The 21,079-nt window shown below is 38.7% G+C and overlaps 2 protein-coding genes across 4 annotated transcripts; one reads left to right on the forward strand and one right to left on the reverse strand.

Moving 5' to 3' along the window:
- The first annotated feature begins 5,681 nt into the window (after positions 1-5,681).
- LOC128028863 (inner ear-specific collagen-like) lies at positions 5,682-11,189 on the forward strand. The gene is made up of 4 exons (XM_052616184.1): positions 5,682-6,075; positions 9,877-9,966; positions 10,055-10,126; positions 10,203-11,189. Exons 1-4 carry the CDS (start codon positions 5,682-5,684, stop codon positions 11,084-11,086), a joined length of 1,440 nt encoding a protein of 479 aa, XP_052472144.1. The 3' UTR covers positions 11,087-11,189.
- A 1,868-nt stretch (positions 11,190-13,057) lies between these two features.
- On the reverse strand, positions 13,058-20,697 carry rabgef1l (RAB guanine nucleotide exchange factor (GEF) 1, like). 3 transcript variants are annotated; one of them, XM_052615937.1, is made up of 9 exons: positions 20,528-20,697; positions 19,938-20,117; positions 19,719-19,855; positions 17,644-17,819; positions 17,472-17,556; positions 16,084-16,204; positions 15,913-16,004; positions 14,689-14,945; positions 13,058-14,467 (listed from the first exon to the last, which is right to left on the reverse strand). In XM_052615937.1, exons 2-9 carry the CDS (start codon positions 20,114-20,116, stop codon positions 14,123-14,125), a joined length of 1,392 nt encoding a protein of 463 aa, XP_052471897.1. In that variant the 5' UTR covers position 20,117; positions 20,528-20,697; the 3' UTR covers positions 13,058-14,122. The 3 variants fall into 3 exon arrangements, with proteins under 3 accessions (XP_052471897.1, XP_052471898.1, XP_052471899.1); XM_052615938.1 differs by having other exon boundaries at positions 19,938-20,190; positions 20,528-20,685; XM_052615939.1 differs by having other exon boundaries at positions 19,938-20,210; positions 20,528-20,660.
- Positions 20,698-21,079: the final 382 nt, after the last annotated feature.

Here is a 21,079-nt window from a genome sequence, read left to right on the forward strand (position 1 = left end):
TGTTTAAGGTTTTGAGAAAATGAGTGGCGGTTTCAAGAAAAGTGTTTTAGCAATTCAGAAAAACTGTAAATAGGGTTTGAATATCACAAACACATGAATTTCTCAACCTAGTAAACGCTTCAAATAGTGGTGAAATCTAAAGCATCAGGCATTGCACAGATGCTACACACTTTACCTCACATGCTTAAATGTGATTAGGTGCTTTTGGTTTTTCACATGGGTTTAGAAATGATAAATAGGTACATATTTAGAATTGGGGTGACATTTGCAGAAAAGGTCTTTGGAAATCATAATTGAGGGGCATTTGTGGCTATTTGTGTCTTGAAGTGTAAAAATATGATTTCCTTGCAGTTCAGCAGTAATCTTTTCTAACGAAAGGATTCAACACTGTTATGTTATTTTCCTCTTATAGTACTAGAATAAATGACAGAGCCCTATATGAGAGTCTGGGGGGAAAGTGAGAAAGAGGGAGGAAATGAGAGGGAATGGGAAGCACGAGCAGGTGAATAGAGTGCATAGTGTTCTGCGGGCTTGGGTCAGGTTTCTGGGTCAGTTCTGGTAACACCGCTGCCCAGCAGCACTATGATGAGGTTCAGTCTGGGTGACTGTAACTGTGAAGCACTGGGCCAGAACCGTAGTACACACCCCCTGCTCTACTCCAAAATCTGTGTGTATCCATGAGCTAAAGACAGACACATATCTGGTGCTTTCAGTCTTCAGTGTTTTGAGCTTACTCAGACGGAAACCACTGAAGCCACTGGACAAGAGACAAGCCTGCTGTCTGGTAAACACATTTACTGATGCTTTTCATTGACTTGATCTCAGCTCTGTCTGAGGGTGCAGGGATGGAACAGTGCTAGGAACAAAAGTTAGATTTGATCAAAATTCAGTTTCAGTTATGTATTATCCATTTCATTTCAAATTGCATTCACATTTTAAAAACACAATTTAAAAAAGTTTAAATGTTTTTTTTTTATAATCTCTGATCTTTACTCTTGGCTGTACTGGAGGTTCTGCTGTATATAATGTATACTTTACATCTGCTTTGGTAAATCTAGGTGCATTTCTAAACTCTTTTAAAAGGCTTAAGCAAAATTTCAAAAATGTAAAGTTTGCTGACTTAAGGACATTGCAAATGCCATTTTCCAAGAGCTTTTGCCAAATGTGCATGTTTTTTGTTTATGTGTTTCATTATGTGTTTTATAATGAAATTTTATTTTAGTGGATAAAGTATACCTTTTTCATTCTATGGTGTGACGTTAAACTCTTTTAAACATTTTATTATAATTCCTGAAATTAAATTATACTAATAATATTATATATATATATATATATATATATATATATATATATATATATATATATATATATATATATATATATATATATATATATATATATATATATATATATATATAATGGTGAGCAGTTATAGCACATATTTTGATGTTTCCGTATTTGTTCAGTTTTTATTTATGTATTTATTTATTTTAAATTATTCATAGCTTTTTACATAACCATCATTTTATACAACCCTGTGAATCGAAAAGCCTTCCAAGTCTGTCTTGGGAATTTGAAGAGAAAAAAACAAAACAAAAGGTGAATAGTCCAAAAGCCGCTCTATTCCTGACAAGGTCACAGTGCTCTCCATTAAAGGCTTACCAGCAGAGCACAGCCTTAGCCGTTACCAGAGACACCTCCAGCTCAGGTGACACTCCAGCCCCATGCTCCTCAAATCCCCTCAAACAGGAGCAAACATGCTTTACAGGTACGATGCATTCATGACATGATGCATTGATAAAATGAATGCCCGTCTCTATATTTGCAATTTTAAACCCCTCGATCTAAGCATCTTTTAACTCAAGAGCATTTATTACTGTCCGCTCTGTTGCTCCTGAGTGTGGAGTAGTGCAGAAGGGGCTCTGGGGCTGTATTTTGATACTGGCTCCGTGTCCTATGGTTTACCCTGTCTCGCTCCCATAAGGCTTTTCAGGAACAGGGGGGTTCGGTGGCCCAGGGCCTGTGTACTGCAGAGCCGCTCTTTGCATGGGCTGGATGCAGTGAGCACTATAGCTGGGTTTGTCTTGAATAGTGGAGTGACACCAGCAGGTCAAGGTGGAGTATTACGCTCCTAAAGCAGGCCTTCCTCTCATGTTTCAGATGGGTATCGCCCCCCTTCCTTGCTGTGGTCTGCAAACCTCAGCAGCCTATAGCCTATGTTCCTGTCTGAAACATAAGAGGGACTGAATTCTCCTTATGCCTTTTTTCAGCTTCATTGATTCCAGAGGTTCTTGGATAGGATGAGAGAGGATACAGCAGCTCCAAAAAGTATTAATGTATTTTCTATATATTTCTTTACACTAGCATTGATAATTTCCCATGTAACAAATTAAGGTTATAAAAAAATCTTTTATAAAAACATTCTGAAAATTCTGATCTCAGAACGTTTTTCGCTGAACGTTTATATGAGAACATATTTCATACGTTGTAAGACCGTTCCATAAACATTATTATTTTGAGAATGTCTTGTCCTAACATTTATGTAACTTTTTAATGAAAGATGCAGGAACGTTCTCTGTTAGCTGGGTTGTTATGAATGCAAAGACATTCAGATATCTTTATGTTTGACTTACTGTGACCTTGACTTAAAGTATCTGCATACTTTACTTGGATCAGTTGTATTTAAGCATTGCATAGCTTAAGGTCAGAATGCACTTTTGTGTTCCACTATGCTGCTTTATAACGGTTTTTCAATGTAAACATGCATTAGACTGACATCTTTGACCATTTTCACCTCACTTTTTAAGACACTCTGCTAAGTTTTAAAAAGCTGTCTCTGTGAACTGCCCCAAACACATCACCAGTGGTGGGCAGTAACTAGTTACAGTAAAAATACTATTTTATCGAGTAACTATAGGTGCATCTAAATAAGTTAGAATGTAATGGAAAAGATTATTTATTTCAGTAATTCAACTCAAATTGTGAAACCCATGTATTAAATAAATTCAGTGCACACAGACTGAAGTAGTTTAAGTCTTTTGTTCTTTTAATTGTGATGATTTTGGCTCATATTTAACAAAAACCCACCAATCCACTATCTCAACAAATTAGAATCTGGTGACATGCCAATCAGCTAATCAACCCAAAACACCTGCAAAGGTTTCCTGAGCCTTCAAAACAGTCTCTCAGTTTGGTTCACTAGGCTACGCAATCATGGGGAAGACTGCTGATCTGACAGTTGTCCAGAAAACAATCATTGACACCCTTCACAAGGAGGGTAAGACACAGACATCCATTGCCAAAGAAGCTGGCTGTTCACAGAGTGCTGTATCCAAGCATGTTAACAGAAAGTTGAGTGGAAGGAAAAAGTGTAACCAACCAAACAAGACAACCGCAGCCTTATGAGGATTGTCGAGCAAAATCGATTCAATAATTTGAGTGAACTTCACAAGGAATGGACTGATGATGGGGTCAAGGCATCAAGAGCCACCACACACACAAATGTTTAGAGTTATCTTATTCCTCTTGTTAAGCCACTCCTGAACGACAGACAACATCAGAGGCATCTTACCTGGGCGAAGGAGAAGAACTGGACTGTTGCCCAGTGGTCCAAAGTCCTCTTTTCAGATGAGAGCAAGTTTTGTATTTCATTTAGGAACCAAGGTCCTAGAGTCTGAAGGAAGGGTTTGACACGTTACACGTTTACCAAGAAATCTTGGAGCTCTTCATGCTTCCTTCAACTAAATTTCATTTTCCAGCAGGAACGCTGAACTGAGACAGTAATTAAACCAAAAGGAGCCCCTACCACCTTTTTATTGGTCTTATGAAGTATTCTAATTTGTTTAGGTAGTGAATTGGTGGATTTTTGTTAAATGTGACTCAAAATTATCACAATTAAAAGAACCAAAGGCTTAAACTTCTTCAGTCTGTGTGCACTGAATATTCAATACACAAATTTCACAATTTTAGTTGAATTACTGAAATAAATCAACTTTTCCACAACATTCTAAATTATTGAGAAGCACCTGTAGTACTGTAACAAATTACTAATAAGATTTTAGTAATAATAATACCATCCATAAAACAGTTTGTTGCATTACTTTTGATGCCTCAACCCCCACTGATTTGAAATCCAACAACTCCCAGATTTATTTTGATAATTTTCACGACTCGCACAGGCACATGAAGTCACAAGTGCATCAGGAAATCTTGGAATATGGAAAAGCGTACATTCAGAGGACGGAAATATTGTCATTACACTGATTTTGTCATGAGAGAAGCTGATCTAAACACAGATGTGTACGTTGTGTCTTTACTTCACTCTAGTATTACACGGCTTGACCACCACCATCATCCTGATACCCATATAAATTAAATTACTCTATTTAAACATCTTATGAACTTATGTGATTTTTTAAAATAAAATCCTTAACGAAATATAATCAACATGGGTAACAGAGAAATTATAGCTACAATTAGCTTCAAGCTACACGTCAATTAATACTTTTACAGTTGTACTTCAGTCACCATCAATCACTATTCGAATAAACTTCTGACTGTGATCCAGTGTAGATGTTGGTCAAATGATGGACATTTTAAAATAATTTTATGGGAAAAATACACAATTACAACTTCTGTGGGGCGTGTAGGAAAAGTTATGTTGCCAGATAGTAAGTAATAATAATATTACCTTTGAAAGGAGTAACTTGTAACGAGTAATAAATAAAATTTTTGGAGTAACAAACCATACACCCACAAAACTAAACTGGTCATGGTCACTGTGTGCCAGTATCCTTCATTCTACCTCTAAAGCAGCTTCATTAGATAAGCCATTTCCCTCCAGAAAACAGTTGAGGCTGAAGTGAGCTCCTGAGATTATCGCTGCTCTTTTGGACAAAAGCTTTTTTGGAGTAATACCAAATAGATTGGAATGAGACTCTTATTTCCTGACTGAGGCTGTTATATTCAGCTGGCAGGTTCTGGTCTCAGAAATCTAGAATCCAGCATCACCTGTCACAAACTATTCAGAGAATGAAAGCACCAAGAGTTTTGATCCATTTAGCGGGTTTAATAAATCAGTCTATAAGGTGTTGTTATATCTATGAAAGCTGTGAGCTTGGCTACTGTCCATCCATTGGAAGAAATTCTTCCAAGATCATGTGTCACATTGCTCCAGCTGTCTCTGTTTGCTATTGGTTAGATGGCTTGATTCATGAGTGTCCAGTATTCTATGTCACAATAGAGAATAATCCCTTACTTAACGTTTTTAAGGGAAAATTTATTCAATTATAGTTATAATGCATTAAATTAAAATATTAAATGTATGTATTTAGCAGACGCTTTTATCCAAAGCGTCTTACAGTGCATTCAAGCTATCAATTTTTACTTATCATGTGTTCCCGGGGAATCGAACCCCCAACCTTGATAGCGCAATGCTCTACCACTTGAGCTACAGGAACACCTGAGCATTACACCCAACACTGATAATGAGCTGTTATTTATTAACACTTTAAAATTATTTCCATTCACTCTTGTAATGTACTGTTGAGTACTTAATCCCAAATAACACACATGACACGAACACAACAGCTTCCTGCTACACAACCTCTGAAATGATGATGTTTGGTCCAGGCAGAATTGTAAATACTTATTCACATTTCTCTTCTTTTTCTACAGATAAAATGTCTTTTGAACGTGCAATATTCATAACGGTAATAGCACTGACCTTTATAACCTCGTGTGACCCAATCAAGCCCACTCAGCGGCCGAAGTTCCAGTACACCAAGAAACCCCCCCGAGAGGTGATCCAAACTACTGTATATGTAGGCAAGCCTACGGTCACAGCACGGATTGTGGACTACACCAAAACAAGAGAGCGCTTCCCTGCACATGTCACAAAGAGCACTACAGTTCCTGCTGACAGCTATATAGACTACCCTACAGACACCACCGCATCTCCCACCACGGCCAAAGACAACTACACGCTAGACTACAATGAATGCTACTTCAACTTCTGTGAGTGCTGCCCTCCAGAGACAGGCCCACAAGGCTACAAAGGAGATATAGGACTGCCAGGTCAGCCGAGTGAAGTCATACGTTTTTATAACATAATAGGGCCAGATTTACTAAACGGGTGCGTTTTCCAAAAGTTCCATTATTACCAATAGTTTTCAATGCAACATAATCAGCTAATGATGCTTTTGGGAAAAGCACCCCAGGGCAAATAAGTGTGAGACCGATGGGAGTGGAAAGTTCTGCAGGTGATCTGTCAGCTCATATCCATATTGACCCAGGCAGCTTACCAAGGGCAGCGTAGGATCACAAACAAGCATAGCCAATGATAATTGGGTGTGTATAATGTACTAACAGCACAGTTAAGGTGTTGGATAATAGTGCAAATACCAGTAAGCTGACTCCCCCAAACTTTAGTAATTCACCTTGAAGAATTCAATTAACCCCCTTAACTTTTACTGTGAACTTGATGCTCTTTTTGTATTGCCTTGTCAAAAAAAAAATTTTAACAGCTCCTCCAAGTGGGTGGTGGTGTCAAGTGTCATATTACAGAATATTTTGTGATAGAAGTAATATTGAGATAGAAATTTATAAATTTGAGACAGGAAACTGCATCAGGAAGATTCAGTGGAGTTTGGGTGTCAACCAGTGGCTATGTTTGGTATTAATGTCTAAATATAATCTCCCAGGACCATAATTTTTTTATATCAACCTCAAATGTGCAACATTTACATTTACATGTATTCATTTAGCAGACACTCTAATCCAAAGCGACTTACAAATGAGGACAATGGAAGCAATAAAAAACAACAAAAAGAGCAATGATATATAGGTGCAATAACAAGTCTCAGTTAGGTTAACACAGTACACGTAGCATGGGCTTTAAAAAATATATAATAAATAAAAAGAATAAAAATAAAAGAATAGAGCAAGCTAGTGTTAGATGTCTTTACACACTCATACACACAGACACACACACAGACACACACACACACACACAGACACACACACACAGAGACACACACACAGACACATACACAATTGCATAATAAATGAAAAGATAATAGAATAAAAAAAAGATTAGAAAGGTAGTTCGATTGTTTTTTTAAGAATAGACTTAGAATAGTGAGTGTTATAGTTAGAGGGTCAAATAAAGATGGAAGAGATGTGTTTTAAGCCGATTCTTGAAGATGGTTAAGGACTCATCTGCTCGGATTGAGTTGGGGAGTTCATTCCACCAGAAGGGAACATTTAATTTAGAAGTCTGTAAAAGTGACTTTGTGCTTCTTTGGGATGGCACAATCTAGCGACCTTCACTTGCAGAACACAAGCTTCTAGAGGCACATAAGTCTGAAGTAATAAATGTAGGTAAATGGGTGCAGAGCCAGTGGTAGTTTTGTAGGCAAACATCAATGCCTTGAATTTTATGCGAGCAGCTATTGGAAGCCAGTGCAAATTGATAAACAGAGGTGTGTGATATGTATTCTTTTTGGCTCATTAAAAATTAATCTTGCTGCCACATTCTGGATTAACTGTAAAGGTTTGATAGAATTGGCTGGAAGACCTGCAGAGAGAGCATTGCAATAGTCCAGCCTGGACAGAACAAGAGCTTGAACAAGGAGTTGTGCAGCATGATCCGAAAGAAAGGGCTTGATCTTCTTGATGTTGAATAAAGCAGATCTGCAGGATCGGGCAGTTTTAGCAATGTGGTCTGAGAAAGTCAGCTGATCATCAATCATAACTCCAAGGCTTCTAGCTGTTTTTGAAGGAGTTATGGTTGATGTGCCTAACTTGATGGTGAAATTGTGATGAAACGATGGGTTTGCTGAAATCACAAGCAGTTCTGTCTTGGCAAGGTTGAGTTGAAGGTGATGGTCCATCATCCAGCAAGAAATGTCTGTTAGACAAGCTGAGATGTGAATTCTACTGTCGGATCATCAGGATGGAATGAGAGGTAGAGTTGAGTGTCATCAGCATAGCAGTGGTATGAAAAGCCATGTTTCGGAATCACAGAACCTAATGATGCCATGTAGACCGAGAAGAGAAGTGGTCCAAGAACTGAGCCCTGAGGCACCCCAGTAGGACACCTCACCTCTCCAAGATACTTTGAAGGACCTGTCTGATAGGTAAGACTCAAACCATTGAAGTTTGGTTCCTGAGATACCTTTTGCCAGTAGGGTTGATAGGAGGATCTGGTGGTTAACTGTGTCAAAAGCAGCGGACAGATCAAGCTGGATAAGTACTGAAGATTTGGATTCCGCTCTTGCCATAGCAGATAGCCGGGAGGGGAAAAGTGTGCGTAGGTTACGTCGAAAGATGACATGTGGAGGGGTAAGTGATGTGTCAGGGATCATGTTGAGGTTAAGAGTGAGGAGGAAGGGATCCGACGTGTGCAGTGGAGTAACAAGAACATGATCAGTCGAGCAGTGTCGTGTATAAATAAGGTCCAATTGGTTGCCTGATTTGTGAGTAGCAGTAGTTGACACTCGGTTGAGATCAAAAGAGGCAAGCAGAGTTTGGAAATCAGCATACAGAGGTTTATCTAGGTGGATGTTGAAATCTCCAAGTATAACTAGGGTACCATCCTCAGGAAAGGTTGAGAGCAACACATCTGATTCATCCAAAAAGTTATCCAGTGGTCCTGGGGGTCAATAGACGACTATAAAATTCATTTTAAGAGGGTAGGTAACAGTAACTGAATGAGATTCAAAGGAGCTGTTGATACCCAAAGATGGTAAATAATTACATTTCCAATCATTAGAGATGAGCAGACCAGTACCTCCACCTCTTCCAGTCAAACCGGGGAGAGTGGGAAGATGAGAAATTATTGGAGAGTGCTGCAGGTGTAACAGTGTCCTCTGGTTTGATCCAGGTCTCTGTTAGGGCCAAGAGATTCATCTTTGAATGACTAATAATAGAAGTAATGAAATCGGCTTTGTTTACAGCAGACTGGCAATTCCAGAGACCAATAGAAAAAGAAAGTAGTGTATTAGCAGATATAGGCAAAGTGTGCAGGTTGTTAAGCAAGTAGTAGTGATAGTAGAGATCTGGAAACACATAGTAAGAATTGGTTATAAAAAAAAAACTGAAACAGAAATTAAACAAGAGAAAGAAAAAGAGATTAATCAAAACAATACTTATATTCCCTGCTGGTGTCGCTGCCTGGTGTAGTCGCACGGTAGAGTCGATGGTCTTTACATTCTTCGGTCTTCACATGAGGAGGGCTTAACTGGAGGTATACTAATCTTTTTTAAACCCGACAAAATGGAAATTGAATTCAGCTGAATGCACTTTACTGTTTATCACAACAAAGGTCTAAGCAAGCGCACAACACTGACAATGTATGTGATAGAGTACGAGGCCAAACGACTTAACTTATTAAAACATGTGGCTTTTAAGCAATTGTAGATTCCAAAATATTTTGTGAAATATTTATTTTATACACAATCAAAACTTTTTAGTACAGTACATTTTCTTTACAGTTCCTTATATAACTTACTTCCATTTTTCTTGATTTCACTTCAGCAATAATCTGAGGAATTGTGTTCTCCAACCTTAGGTCTGTGCTCCAAAGTGTTAACGAATTACAACAATCTAAGTTTGGATAGTGCATTTTCACATTTATGTATATAATTATGTATATTAATGTTGTACCTAAAAAGGGAAACTCCTACAAATACATATGCAACAAGGTCAGCTCTCTACACCTTTTTATGGCCAAGCATTCACTGTGAGTCTTTGGTATACCCAGAAAGCAGTTTTTAACCGCAAGTTATTCGTAAATCTGGCCCTTAGTGTGTTATTTACTATAGATATGTGGGGAAAAACCTGGCTTCTGTCATGTGGTTTAATGCCATATTGTAGGCCCACCTGGAGAAAAGGGAGCACCTGGACCCAAAGGTACGCCGGGCCCAATAGGGCCAAAGGGCTCTATGGGATCTAAAGGAGATAAAGGTACATTATCCTGGTTATTTTAACTGCAATTTTGGTGATGTATTCTAAAATAACATGCATGTTTGAGATTTCCTATTGTTTTCAACAGGAGAGAAAGGTGATCAAGGAAACACAGGATTCACTGGATCTCCAGGCATCCAGGGAAAGGCTGGAATGAAAGGTGAACATAGATATAGATTAGATTCCCTTATAAATGTAAATAAGATGTATCAACTAAATATATGTTTACTGAACAGGTGAGATGGGTATTAAAGGTGAGAAGGGTGCAGCTGGATTGCCAGGATTCAAAGGTTCGAAAGGAGAAAAAGGAGATCCAAATTTGAATGTGTCAAGGGGTGACCAGGGAGAGCCAGGCAAAGATGGACCACCAGGACCCCAAGGCATGACTGGTGACAAGGGTGAAAAGGGTGATAGAGGAGAGTGCGGTTTACTTGGAGAGAGGGGCCAGAAAGGTGAGCCAGGTGATCCTGGACCTCCAGGTGTGCGTGGAGACCCTGGTCCATCTGGACAACACGGCATGCACGGGACTCCAGGAATCACCGGTGAACGCGGGGAACCAGGAGTTCCTGGAGCTAAGGGTGAACCAGGAGCACGGGGACCAGCAGGAGTCAAAGGTATACGAGGTCTGAGGGGAATGAAGGGTGACCGTGGGCCCCAAGGGAAACGTGGAGACCGAGGGCTACGGGGACTGAAGGGCTCTATGGGTCAAAATGGATCGAGACTACGGTCTGCTTTCAGTGTTGGTCTATATCCAAGCAAGTCTTTCCCTCCATCAGGATTTCCAGTTCGCTTTGACAAGGTTTTCTACAATGGAGAAAACCATTACGACATAGTCACAAGCAAGTTCAACTGCACCTACTCAGGAGTTTATGTGTTCTCCTACCAGATCACGGTGAGAAACAAGCCCCTGCGTGCTTCTCTGGTGGTGAATGGAGTGCGTAAGGTGCGTTCGAGAGACACCCTACAGGGTCAAGACATTGACCAGGCATCCAATCTGGTGATCCTGAAGCTGGATGTGGGAGACCAGGTGTGGGTAGAGACGCTGAGAGACTGGAACGGTGTCTACTCCAGCAGCGAGGATGACAGCACCTTCTCTGGGTTCTTGCTCTATCCTGATTAACTCCTTCTTCATGACTAGATCTCGAACTGAACTTTACATGATATGGACATGAGAGAAATTTATGACCAATTACAGTAGATGTAGCATTTTTATCTTATCGAGTATCAAAGAAGTGTACTTTTTAAACAAGTATTAAAACAAGTATCCCATTTTGTTAACCACACCAGATTTGATTTCAAAGTGACATGTCTTTTTAGACAAACATCTAAACTACATATCCACAAAAATGGCACATATTGCACAGTATGTCGTTTTTGCCTGTTGGTATACAGTCCTTATTTACCGCTCAGACATAAGACATTTTGACAAAAAGAAAAAAAAAGAAAGTGTGATTTGAATGATTCTGACAAAGTCAAATATCATGTGTGATAGGATCAACAAAATAATCAAATCGTCAAATCATATCATATGTTATGTATTGTATTAAATACAAATCACAATGTAGACTTTGGGCTGATGGGTTTCTAAGCACTAAAGTAATAAAATCAAGCAAGAAATATCACTTTGATTAATGTTCCACTTTCCTCACAACAAATTGAAAATGTACATGTATGTATGTCTGCAAACAAAATTATGGTAACACTTTATTTATTTATTTTTAGGACCAATTGTTACTATTTACTAGCATGCACATTACTAGCATATTGGCTGTTTATAAGTACTTATAAAGCACATATTAATGTCTTATTCTGCAAGCCCATATTTTAGATCTCTAAATCCATCCCACATATAAACATAACTACTTTACTAACTATTAATAAGCAGCAAAATTAGGAGTGAGGAGGAGAGTCTGAATATTTAATGCCGCATCATCAGGAACCTGACCGGTGGTTTTATAAGACTCAAAAATGATGATGCCTTTCTGAACACAATGAAATGGAGTTTGATTCTTGTGTTTGACATGACCGAAGTCCTGTTCTAAAGGCTAATGGGCAATTCAAGGCAAAACAAGGAAGCTCATTTGTGATGATTAAATAACTCAGACACTTACATTATGAGGTCCACACAGGCCAGGATCTTGTTTTCCAACCTGATGTAATGTGTGTGTTGGAGGATGAGGCAGATGCCATCCAAGTGTTGTTTTTCCATTCCATGTAGTATCCCATAATAAGGCCTTTCCCATTTAGGTGTAGCTGGGTGTTTCATCTTCCTCAACAATGGCCTGCTCAGGTACAGTCACCAGCTGGGGAGTGTTCACCAACAGTTCAGTTCAATGCTAATTAAAGTTACATAAGAATGTCTCCTCACACTCATCACTTTCAGTAGAAACCTCGAAACCTGAATTCTGTCAGTCAAATGCCAAAAACAGATGGAAACATACACTGTCTTTCATATAGCATGTCAAAAATGTGATTGATTTTTCTAATACACACATTATTTATCACATTATTTATTTATTTCCCAAAACATTACATTACAATCCTCAGCACTGCAAGCATTGGGAATAGATCTTAATATAATGTCATAATTTTCACGGTAAGTTAATCTTGGCAGCTGTAATATTTAAAAAGTAATACAAATTGTCAAAAGAGTAACACGTGTGAAATATTTTAGCTAACCCTAGCAGTGGCCCTTTACACTGAAGTCTTAAAGGAGACACGTCTATTTAAAATAACCTTTTATTTCGAAGATATTTTGGTGCCGATGTACGAATAACTGTTGTGTGAATAGAAGATGCGGTACATTTACCAGATAGGGTCAACCTGGCAAGTAACTTATCAAGTTTAGTGTGTGAAAACGGCTAATATCTTCATCCAATCTTTCTTGCTTTATCCCAAATTTTGTTAAATGAGATCACTGGTAGACAGCACTATATAAAGGTATAAACAAGATCCAAAATGTTTAAAGCGAATATATTTGAACAGCTGCAAAATATGTACTGGCCTGTGAATTACGCACCAAAGTGCATTTTAAAATGTAAAATGTTTAAAATTTGGTGTAAACTGAACCGGAGATCAAATTAGACACCAGTTTTCTGTTCCTTCAGGAGATCATTTTATTCATATTTGTTGAAACAGCCTTTTTTCAGACTTCAAACCCAGATCTTTTAGATAACTAAATGAACTTACAAACAGTCCGTAATGGGATACCACATACCACAGCAAAACTGTAACTTTGCATGCATAAGTAATATTTTTCATAGAACAAAGGGTTAAAAGGTATGTTTATAATAATTAACTCACTAAATCAATCTTTCCTTCTTTCATACTGTAACAGCATTTCCTTGAAACTGAAACCTACAGTATAGAAAATAAATATTTGATAATACATTTTTAAATAGTACCGTGCTAAAGATTTGTTATACAGAGTAACTTCTCGTTTACTAATGCGCTGGTGTCCATGAAACCTCACCTGGGATTCAAGCAATGCTCAACAAATCCAGAGTAAAGACCACACCTCTATACCAACAGGTCAGTTATAGAAACCTTACCCATATTCATTCTTAATTCTAATAATGCCTATAATAATGGCTTTAGGACGTAAGGAGATGCAGAACTCCACAGCTGGGGAAAAAAAAAACACTAAAATAAATACTAATAAGTTACATATTCTCAGACTCCAGTGACCCTGCATAAAGCAATAAAATCAGTGCAAGAAACTATAGATTAAATATTTCAACAGAAACTATAATGAAATTAAGCTTAGGTCTATTTTTTGGCATTGTAACATTATTTCGAAAACAATAATGAAAAAAAAAAACATGTTTTTTTTCTCCGTAATTCTCAATTTCAGTAGTGATTTTCATTGAAATCTCATAAATGCAATAAAATTTTTAACATTTATATTTACACTAATGAAAAGCAGTACAGCAAATACCACTATGACATATAAATACTTTATACTATCTAATAATCTTTTATTTTCTTTTTTTCACAAGACCTCAAATTGTAATGGTCCCAAAACTATCCTTCAGATTCTCTCATCATTATTACTTGTTTTTATCTGGGAGTGAAATATAAACCTATGACTGCTGCGCTCCCTATGAAGAACGGAAGTGAATGCATCGAGTCCCGTGGCAGGAACAGAGTCTGGGAGCTATCCAGTGAACTTCTGCGGCTGTAATGGAGGAGGCAGGCTGTCGCCCCCTATGTTGTCTGAGTCAATAGTGAATGTGTCTGAGGTGTGAGTGTGTGCAGGAGGCTCTTCTAACAAGCCCAGCACTGAGAGCTCCTGGCCGTCGCTCCACTCGATGAGGTCTGTATCCCGCTGTGCCTCGGCTGCGCAGCGCTCCTCTCTAAAGCCGTTCTGTGAGCTGTGGCCAGACGAAGCGGCTTTGGGACCCGACGGAGACGATGCACCAGACATGTAGAGCTGGAAGTCTTCATGACTCAGGTTCAGCGACTGCGCATCAAGCTTCTCGATGAACGCCACGGCGCAGCACTGCAACAGGAACGAGATCAGAGATGAGAGCTAGTCTCCTCAGCTGGTGATAACATGAGGAAGCTCTCCTTCAGTGACTCTATGCACCATACTAAACGCATTAGAGTGGTTTTGTCCGAGTCTCTTTGGTTTAATACTAAGCAGTACTTGTGTCCTAGTGACTGAAACAGTCTGAAGGTGCTGAAACACAGTGAAAGCATGAGGTGACGGTGAAGTCTTACCAGGTTGGTGAAGTAATATCCGTCCTCTCCGCTCATGAGGCGGCTGGGGTTGCTGTAGCGAGTGATGTACTGGATGTTGGAGTGTAATCGAGGAGGATTGGCTCTCAGCACGATGTAGACGAGGGTGGGCAGGAAGTCGTCAGCAGAGGCGGCAGCTTTCTTACTGCCCTGGATGGCCGTCATGATGTGTTTACTACACCGGGTGACACACGCCAGCTTCTCCCGGGGAACCTTTCTAGAGTCCAAGTCGATCAGGTCTGTAAAACACACACACATGATGCATGGTGTGTCAGTGCATTCACTTTTAACAACAAAATGATTTCATAATCTCTCAGCAAAGTGTAATGCATTACGTGCTTGCTAATGTTTCACGTAGAAATGGTGAATTACTGAGGTATATATGTGAATATTACATTTATATATGTGACCCTGACCACAAAACCATTCTTAAGTGTAAATTATTCAGTAAATTGAGATTTATACATCATAAATCTTGGAATAAAATCTGAATAAATAAGCTTTCCATTGATGTATAGTACGTTAGGATCTGACACTAATTGACTGAGATGCAACTATTTGAAAATAGTTTTAACATTTCTATTTGAAATACCTTTGATTTATAGAAAAGATATATAGTTAAATGAACTTTTGGAAATGCATGTAACTAATTAAAAATTAAGTTTTGATGTATTTACGGTAGGAAATGTACTAAATATCTACATGCAATATTATCTTTACTTAATATCCTAATGGTTTTTGGCATAAAAGAAAAATGTATAATGTTGACCCACACAATGTATTGTTGTCTGTTTCTACAAATAAACCCCAGAGACTTCAGACTGCTTCTGTGCTCCAGGGACACATACTTACAGATCCCTCTTTTATATATACACTTGATCCTTATATTCAAATATGTCTCAAAGCACAATCTTACAAAAAAGGCCCTTCCTTCAGAGAGAATTCACCAGAAGCAGCTCAATCTAAGAAAAGGATTGGTCTGAACACTAAAAATCAAGTCATATGGGTTTGGAGGACACAAGGGTGAGCTATTGCTTTTCTGTTCTGAATAATGTACTTGCACATGAATTACTGTATGACAGCTGCAAATGCGTCTCACCGAGTGAGAAAGCAGGACCAATACTGTGTGTGTGATGACGGAGGTTATGTCCCAAGCTCCCTGTAAACCAGCAGTGAGTGTATAAAGACGCACGCAGGGGTCTGTACCTGTTATGGCTCTCTCCACACTGTCTGATACTTTAGGGATCTGCTCGTCTACAGGAACACACAGCATCTCAATGGAGACCCAGTGCAGAGCCCTGCACACACACACACACACACACTGTTATTAGTCTTCTCACTTTATCTCCCCGGGCTAGGCCTACACTCCCAGCACACCTGATTCTCTTCTGGATGACCAGGTCTTTCTTCTCATCATCGGTGTGGTCAGGGCAGAAGAGCTGCTCATACAGACGGCCCATCACATAGCGCTCCACCTCATCCATCACATCTGGAGACCCTGACACACATTTACAAACCACCGTCAGAGATGGGGAAAACCAGGAGCGAGCAGTATGAATGTGACTGTATGAAGGAGGGGTCGCGACCTCTCAACAATCTGCATCACTCCTCTTAGTTGCATAACCTGTTTCACTAATTTAGCTGCTATAATTACTGTAAAAAAAAGGGTTAGCTTTCTAAATTAACTTCTCGGCTGTTATTTTATGTATTAAGTAATTTACTTTTTTTCGACTGAAAAATTGCTGTATTTTTATATAGTATTTTTACTTTTATATAGTAAAAATATTCTCTAATCAATACAACAAGAAAACGATAGCTGATAAAAAAAAAATTACATGCAAAAAGCATGCAATTAAAGTAAAATCTCCTTATTTGAATAAGATGAAAACACACCTAAATAAATAAATACAATGTCACATGAATGTCAGCAAAATAATGTTTAACACAGAGATCTTTCTCTCTGCATAATGACTTAAAAATGGTCGAAATGTCTAAGCTGGACAGGAGTATTACGCAGTAGTATTCCAGAGCTACAGTCATGTGAAATTAATTCATTAATATAGACCTACTCACAGATTAGGCACTGGATGAGATCAGTGTATCAGGCCACACCATAAATAACCAACTTTATCAGGTGTTATCTCTCAGGTTTTCAACTTTATCTCTCACAAATGTGCTTTAGAAACACTGGAGCCAGAGGAAAACTGGTATTAAAAAGCCCAACTAAAACAAACACTGATCTCCACAACGGTGACTTCAAAACATCAACATCTAAACCCCAGTTAATCCTCAATAAGAGGTTTAGAGTGAAATAAATAAAGTCAGATTGGTTTGTTACGAGTGAAGATGCTGAGATCTAGAGATGGGTTCATGTTTCATGTTCTGTTGGGATTTAAAGGGTTCCTGGTGTCTGTGTTTTGTGGGACACTGTTGTGCTGAAGAGCAGAAACTTTATTTAAAGGCAGTACCTGTGTGGCTTCTCGATATCGATAGTTACATCAGCTCATGTATGTGTGCCGTTCTTAACAAATGGTTAACTGCAAAAGATTTACGTTTTACAGAGAATGTTTCACAATAATAATCAGGGAAACTTAAACACTAATTAAAAGAAATTATGCAAGTTTGTGACTTAACTACGAAAATAAAAAAAACGGCACTCCATCACCAAAAAAAAAAAAATAAGACAAATGGCTGCCAACCCCTTATACAGTAAATCTTATAAAATCTCTCGGATTCATTCACAAACTTGACTTTGCGTGTTGTACCTTTAAAGTTTGTCTGTAAGTTCTCTGAAATGTTTTGATAGAAATCCTGCACAGAGTCTGAGAAGTCCTCACCACGTACAGCCACCTACAGCGCAAGCAGAGACAAACATTCAGCTAATCACTCTTAATAAAAGCATGACTGCTGGGAAATATCACCATACTTGTCTTTCACCTTTTTGTGTGCAATATTTTCAACGAAGGCATGGCACTGTTTAAAAATGTCATATCCGGGTCTCTGGAAGGGCTTCAGGAAGTCAATGAAGTGCTGTGTCACGTGATCACGGTCTGCACTGGGCTGTCGGCCGAGCGATGTGCTCCGGCTCAGAGGCGTCTGTGGAGCTCCTGCATCTGTGTGACAACACCAGAGAGAGATGGACACACTCCACCACAGGACTGAAGGAGCCAGAACTTCACACTGTATCGTTCGCTCTCAGCATTGGTGGATCGTTTAAAAAAAAATCTTACAATCTTGAGAAGCGAAATTACATAAGGGGTGCTGTTTTCTGAGAAACCAGTCAAAGTGAAGTGAGTTTACGGTTAAAATAAGTACATATATTTGCCAAGATCTACTAAATTCAAAAGAAAATCAAGTTTAATTCCCCAGAGATAGATATTTGGGTCACACTTTATTTTAAGATCAAAGTCTCGCTATTATCTAACTATTAACTACAACTTTGGCCTTGATAATATGCTGATTATTGATAGTTAGTAAGGTAGTTTAAGTACTAGTAAAGAGTCAACATGCTAGTATTATGCATGCTAATAAGACACTAGTTAATAGTAGGAACTGGACCTTATACTAAAGTGTTACTGAGATTTGTTCTTGTTTTAAAGGCATAAACTCTTCGTATTTGCATTTCGAAGACTGTAAATATATTGTGATGTAAAGATGTTTAAACATTTTGTATTGAAAAACAAGACACTATCACTGAAGAAGAATCTTTTTTGCAGTGCATGCTTATTTTTTAATGCCATGACTGTATGAATTTAAGACTTTCCGCTCTGATTTAAAAACCTTTTATGGTCTTAAAGGTCCTATGACATTACAATTTCACTTTCTGAGGTTTTTTTACATTAATTTGAGTTCCCCTAGCCTGTATATGGTCCCCAAGTTTCTAGAAATTTGAATCGGTGTAAATTGAGATTTTTCTATCTTTCTCTGCCTTTGAGAAAATGGAAGCTCAAACGGGCTGATCTTGAATCTCCTCGTTGTGACGTTGTAACGAGAATTGTTACCTCCCCTTTCTCTGCTTTGCCCGCCCAAATATTTACATATAATTCAGCACAGGCGTTACAAACAGACTTTAATGATATGGATTCGACAGCACCGGCACAAACAGTGAGTAACAGTGTTCATTGATGCCTGATCTGTGATCAGTGATTTCTGATGGGTAGCTAATCATTCAAGTTCACACAGACTTTCTTTCTAAATCGTTTAATACTGATGCATCAGTGAATCAAGCCAGTGACTAAACGATCAACTTCACGTTGTTTCTCTTAGTAGCATGAAACAAATCTGTTATTTAAATTGTGATTAAACTACAGAGAGCGATCAAAGAACGCTCGTTTTTTTCCGGAGCTGTTACACATCGTGAGTATATCTGCACACTTGCCCAAACTGCCGTTACAATGAATGACGCTGTTATGCTGCACAACGGAGCTCTTACTGTATCCATGTGTTTGCTGTTAGCTGTGGTGAAAGCATTTTGTGAGAAAACGTGTTGCAATAATGAGGAGATCACTGCAATCACGCGATAAACAGACTCTGTCTACTCAATGCTCATCACTGCAGCCTTTCATGTGATGGGAAAAGATCGAAAAAAAATCCACGATTCGTTAATCTCGACAGCTGTAATAGTAATATATATATAAATATATATTTGAGAGGGGTTTCACATGTAATATGCATTTCAAATGCAAAGATGTCAGCCAATCACAACAGTTGTGGTTTACTCTGAGTCTCACAGCAGACACGCCTCCTCCAAACAGAGCATTCAAGCTAGAGGGCTAATGTCAGGATATAAAAATGCTTTTTATTTCTACATTTTAAATGTAAAAATCATACTAACAATGTAAATACACCTAAGGACACATTAAAAAGCATTTAAAGAAAAGGAAATAATCCATGTCATGGGACCTTTAAGTTTTTTGGAAGGGCGAATTAAGACCTTTTTTAGAAACCATTCACTCACACACTAACTAATATATTTGGAGATTTGATTCTATGCCAGGTCTGTGAGTTGGTACCTGTCCTGGCAGGTGTTTTGGGAGCGGAGGTGAACAGTCTCTTCACTATGGGTACGCTGTGTGTTCTGGAGGACTGTGGTGGAGGATGCTCCTCCTGACGGCTGCTGGCGTACGCTGCTTCCTCCTCTCTCTGGAGCCTGACACAAACACACACACACACACAGCACTACAGCAGCTGCTCACAGGAGAGTGACATCCATCAGACGAAGCGTCTCTCACCTCTCGGCCAGTGCTCTGTCGTCCTCGATCTGTTTGGCTTGGCTGCACTGGGTCTCCTGACGCCAGCATCTGGAGCAGAGGCCCTGCCAGACAGCGTTACCGTAGAAACCGCATCCTTTCTTACACATCAGGTCAGACTGCTGGAGGCTGAAGCCCCTGCGCTCCCCCCGAGAGTCCATCCTGATGCCCGAACACACACCCAGACACTTCAGCACGGCACACAGAGGGTTAAATCACTCCTTTACACACAGAGCTGTCAGGATTCAGAGGACCCTGCCATTTATACAATCCAGTGACACTTAGAAATTGCATTGTTATTGTTTTAAAACAGATTCTTCCTGCGAGTAGAGTCCTGTTAGTTGCATTAAAACTGTGATACATAAAAACCAAGCCATTATTCCGTACCACGGTATAATATTATCATTCTTGAAAAGAAAACTTGTCTCCTGAAAACTGTCGTTAGCTCACAGTGGAATGAATTACGATGAAATTAACCGAAATATTGAGTGTAATTGTACAGGTTAAACAAACAAGCTCATAAACAAGATCACCAAATTGTAAATAATAATAACAACAGTTTTCTGTCTTACGTGTCAAACTACTTGTGCAGATGTGAACACCGAAAACAGCTTTATCTGGATGTGTTTTACACTTTAAAAGATCGAGAATAAGCAGTTTCCGCCCGTCATTGATGAGTTGGTCGAATGTTTTTGTTGTTGACGGAAATCCCTTTACCACAGGAAGCGATGGCAGCGGTTGTGACGCATTTCCTGCGCGCCAGGTGTCAAAATAAAAGTCCGAAATAAAACAAACGTCAATCCCCTCATGAATTGTAAAATATTATGCACCTTGTTTTAGAACTATAGGTAAATAACTACAAGATTTGCACTGTACAAATACCCACACGTCCAGTGCTATCGAGTGTATGTGTACAAGTATTGCGTAGACTTTCTAATTTAATGAAGACATAATCTGCCTTGTTGTTTGAATGTAATTCAATTTATATTTCATGATATAGCAGCTGACCTCTTCTCTCTTATGACAAAATATATATATATATATATATATATATATATATATATATATATATATATATATATATATATATATATATTTGAAATAAATGCTAATTATATGTTGCA

The sequence above is a fragment of the Carassius gibelio genome, chromosome A15 (genome assembly GCF_023724105.1).
Source record: "Carassius gibelio isolate Cgi1373 ecotype wild population from Czech Republic chromosome A15, carGib1.2-hapl.c, whole genome shotgun sequence".
NCBI classification, from domain to species: domain Eukaryota; kingdom Metazoa; phylum Chordata; class Actinopteri; order Cypriniformes; family Cyprinidae; genus Carassius; species Carassius gibelio.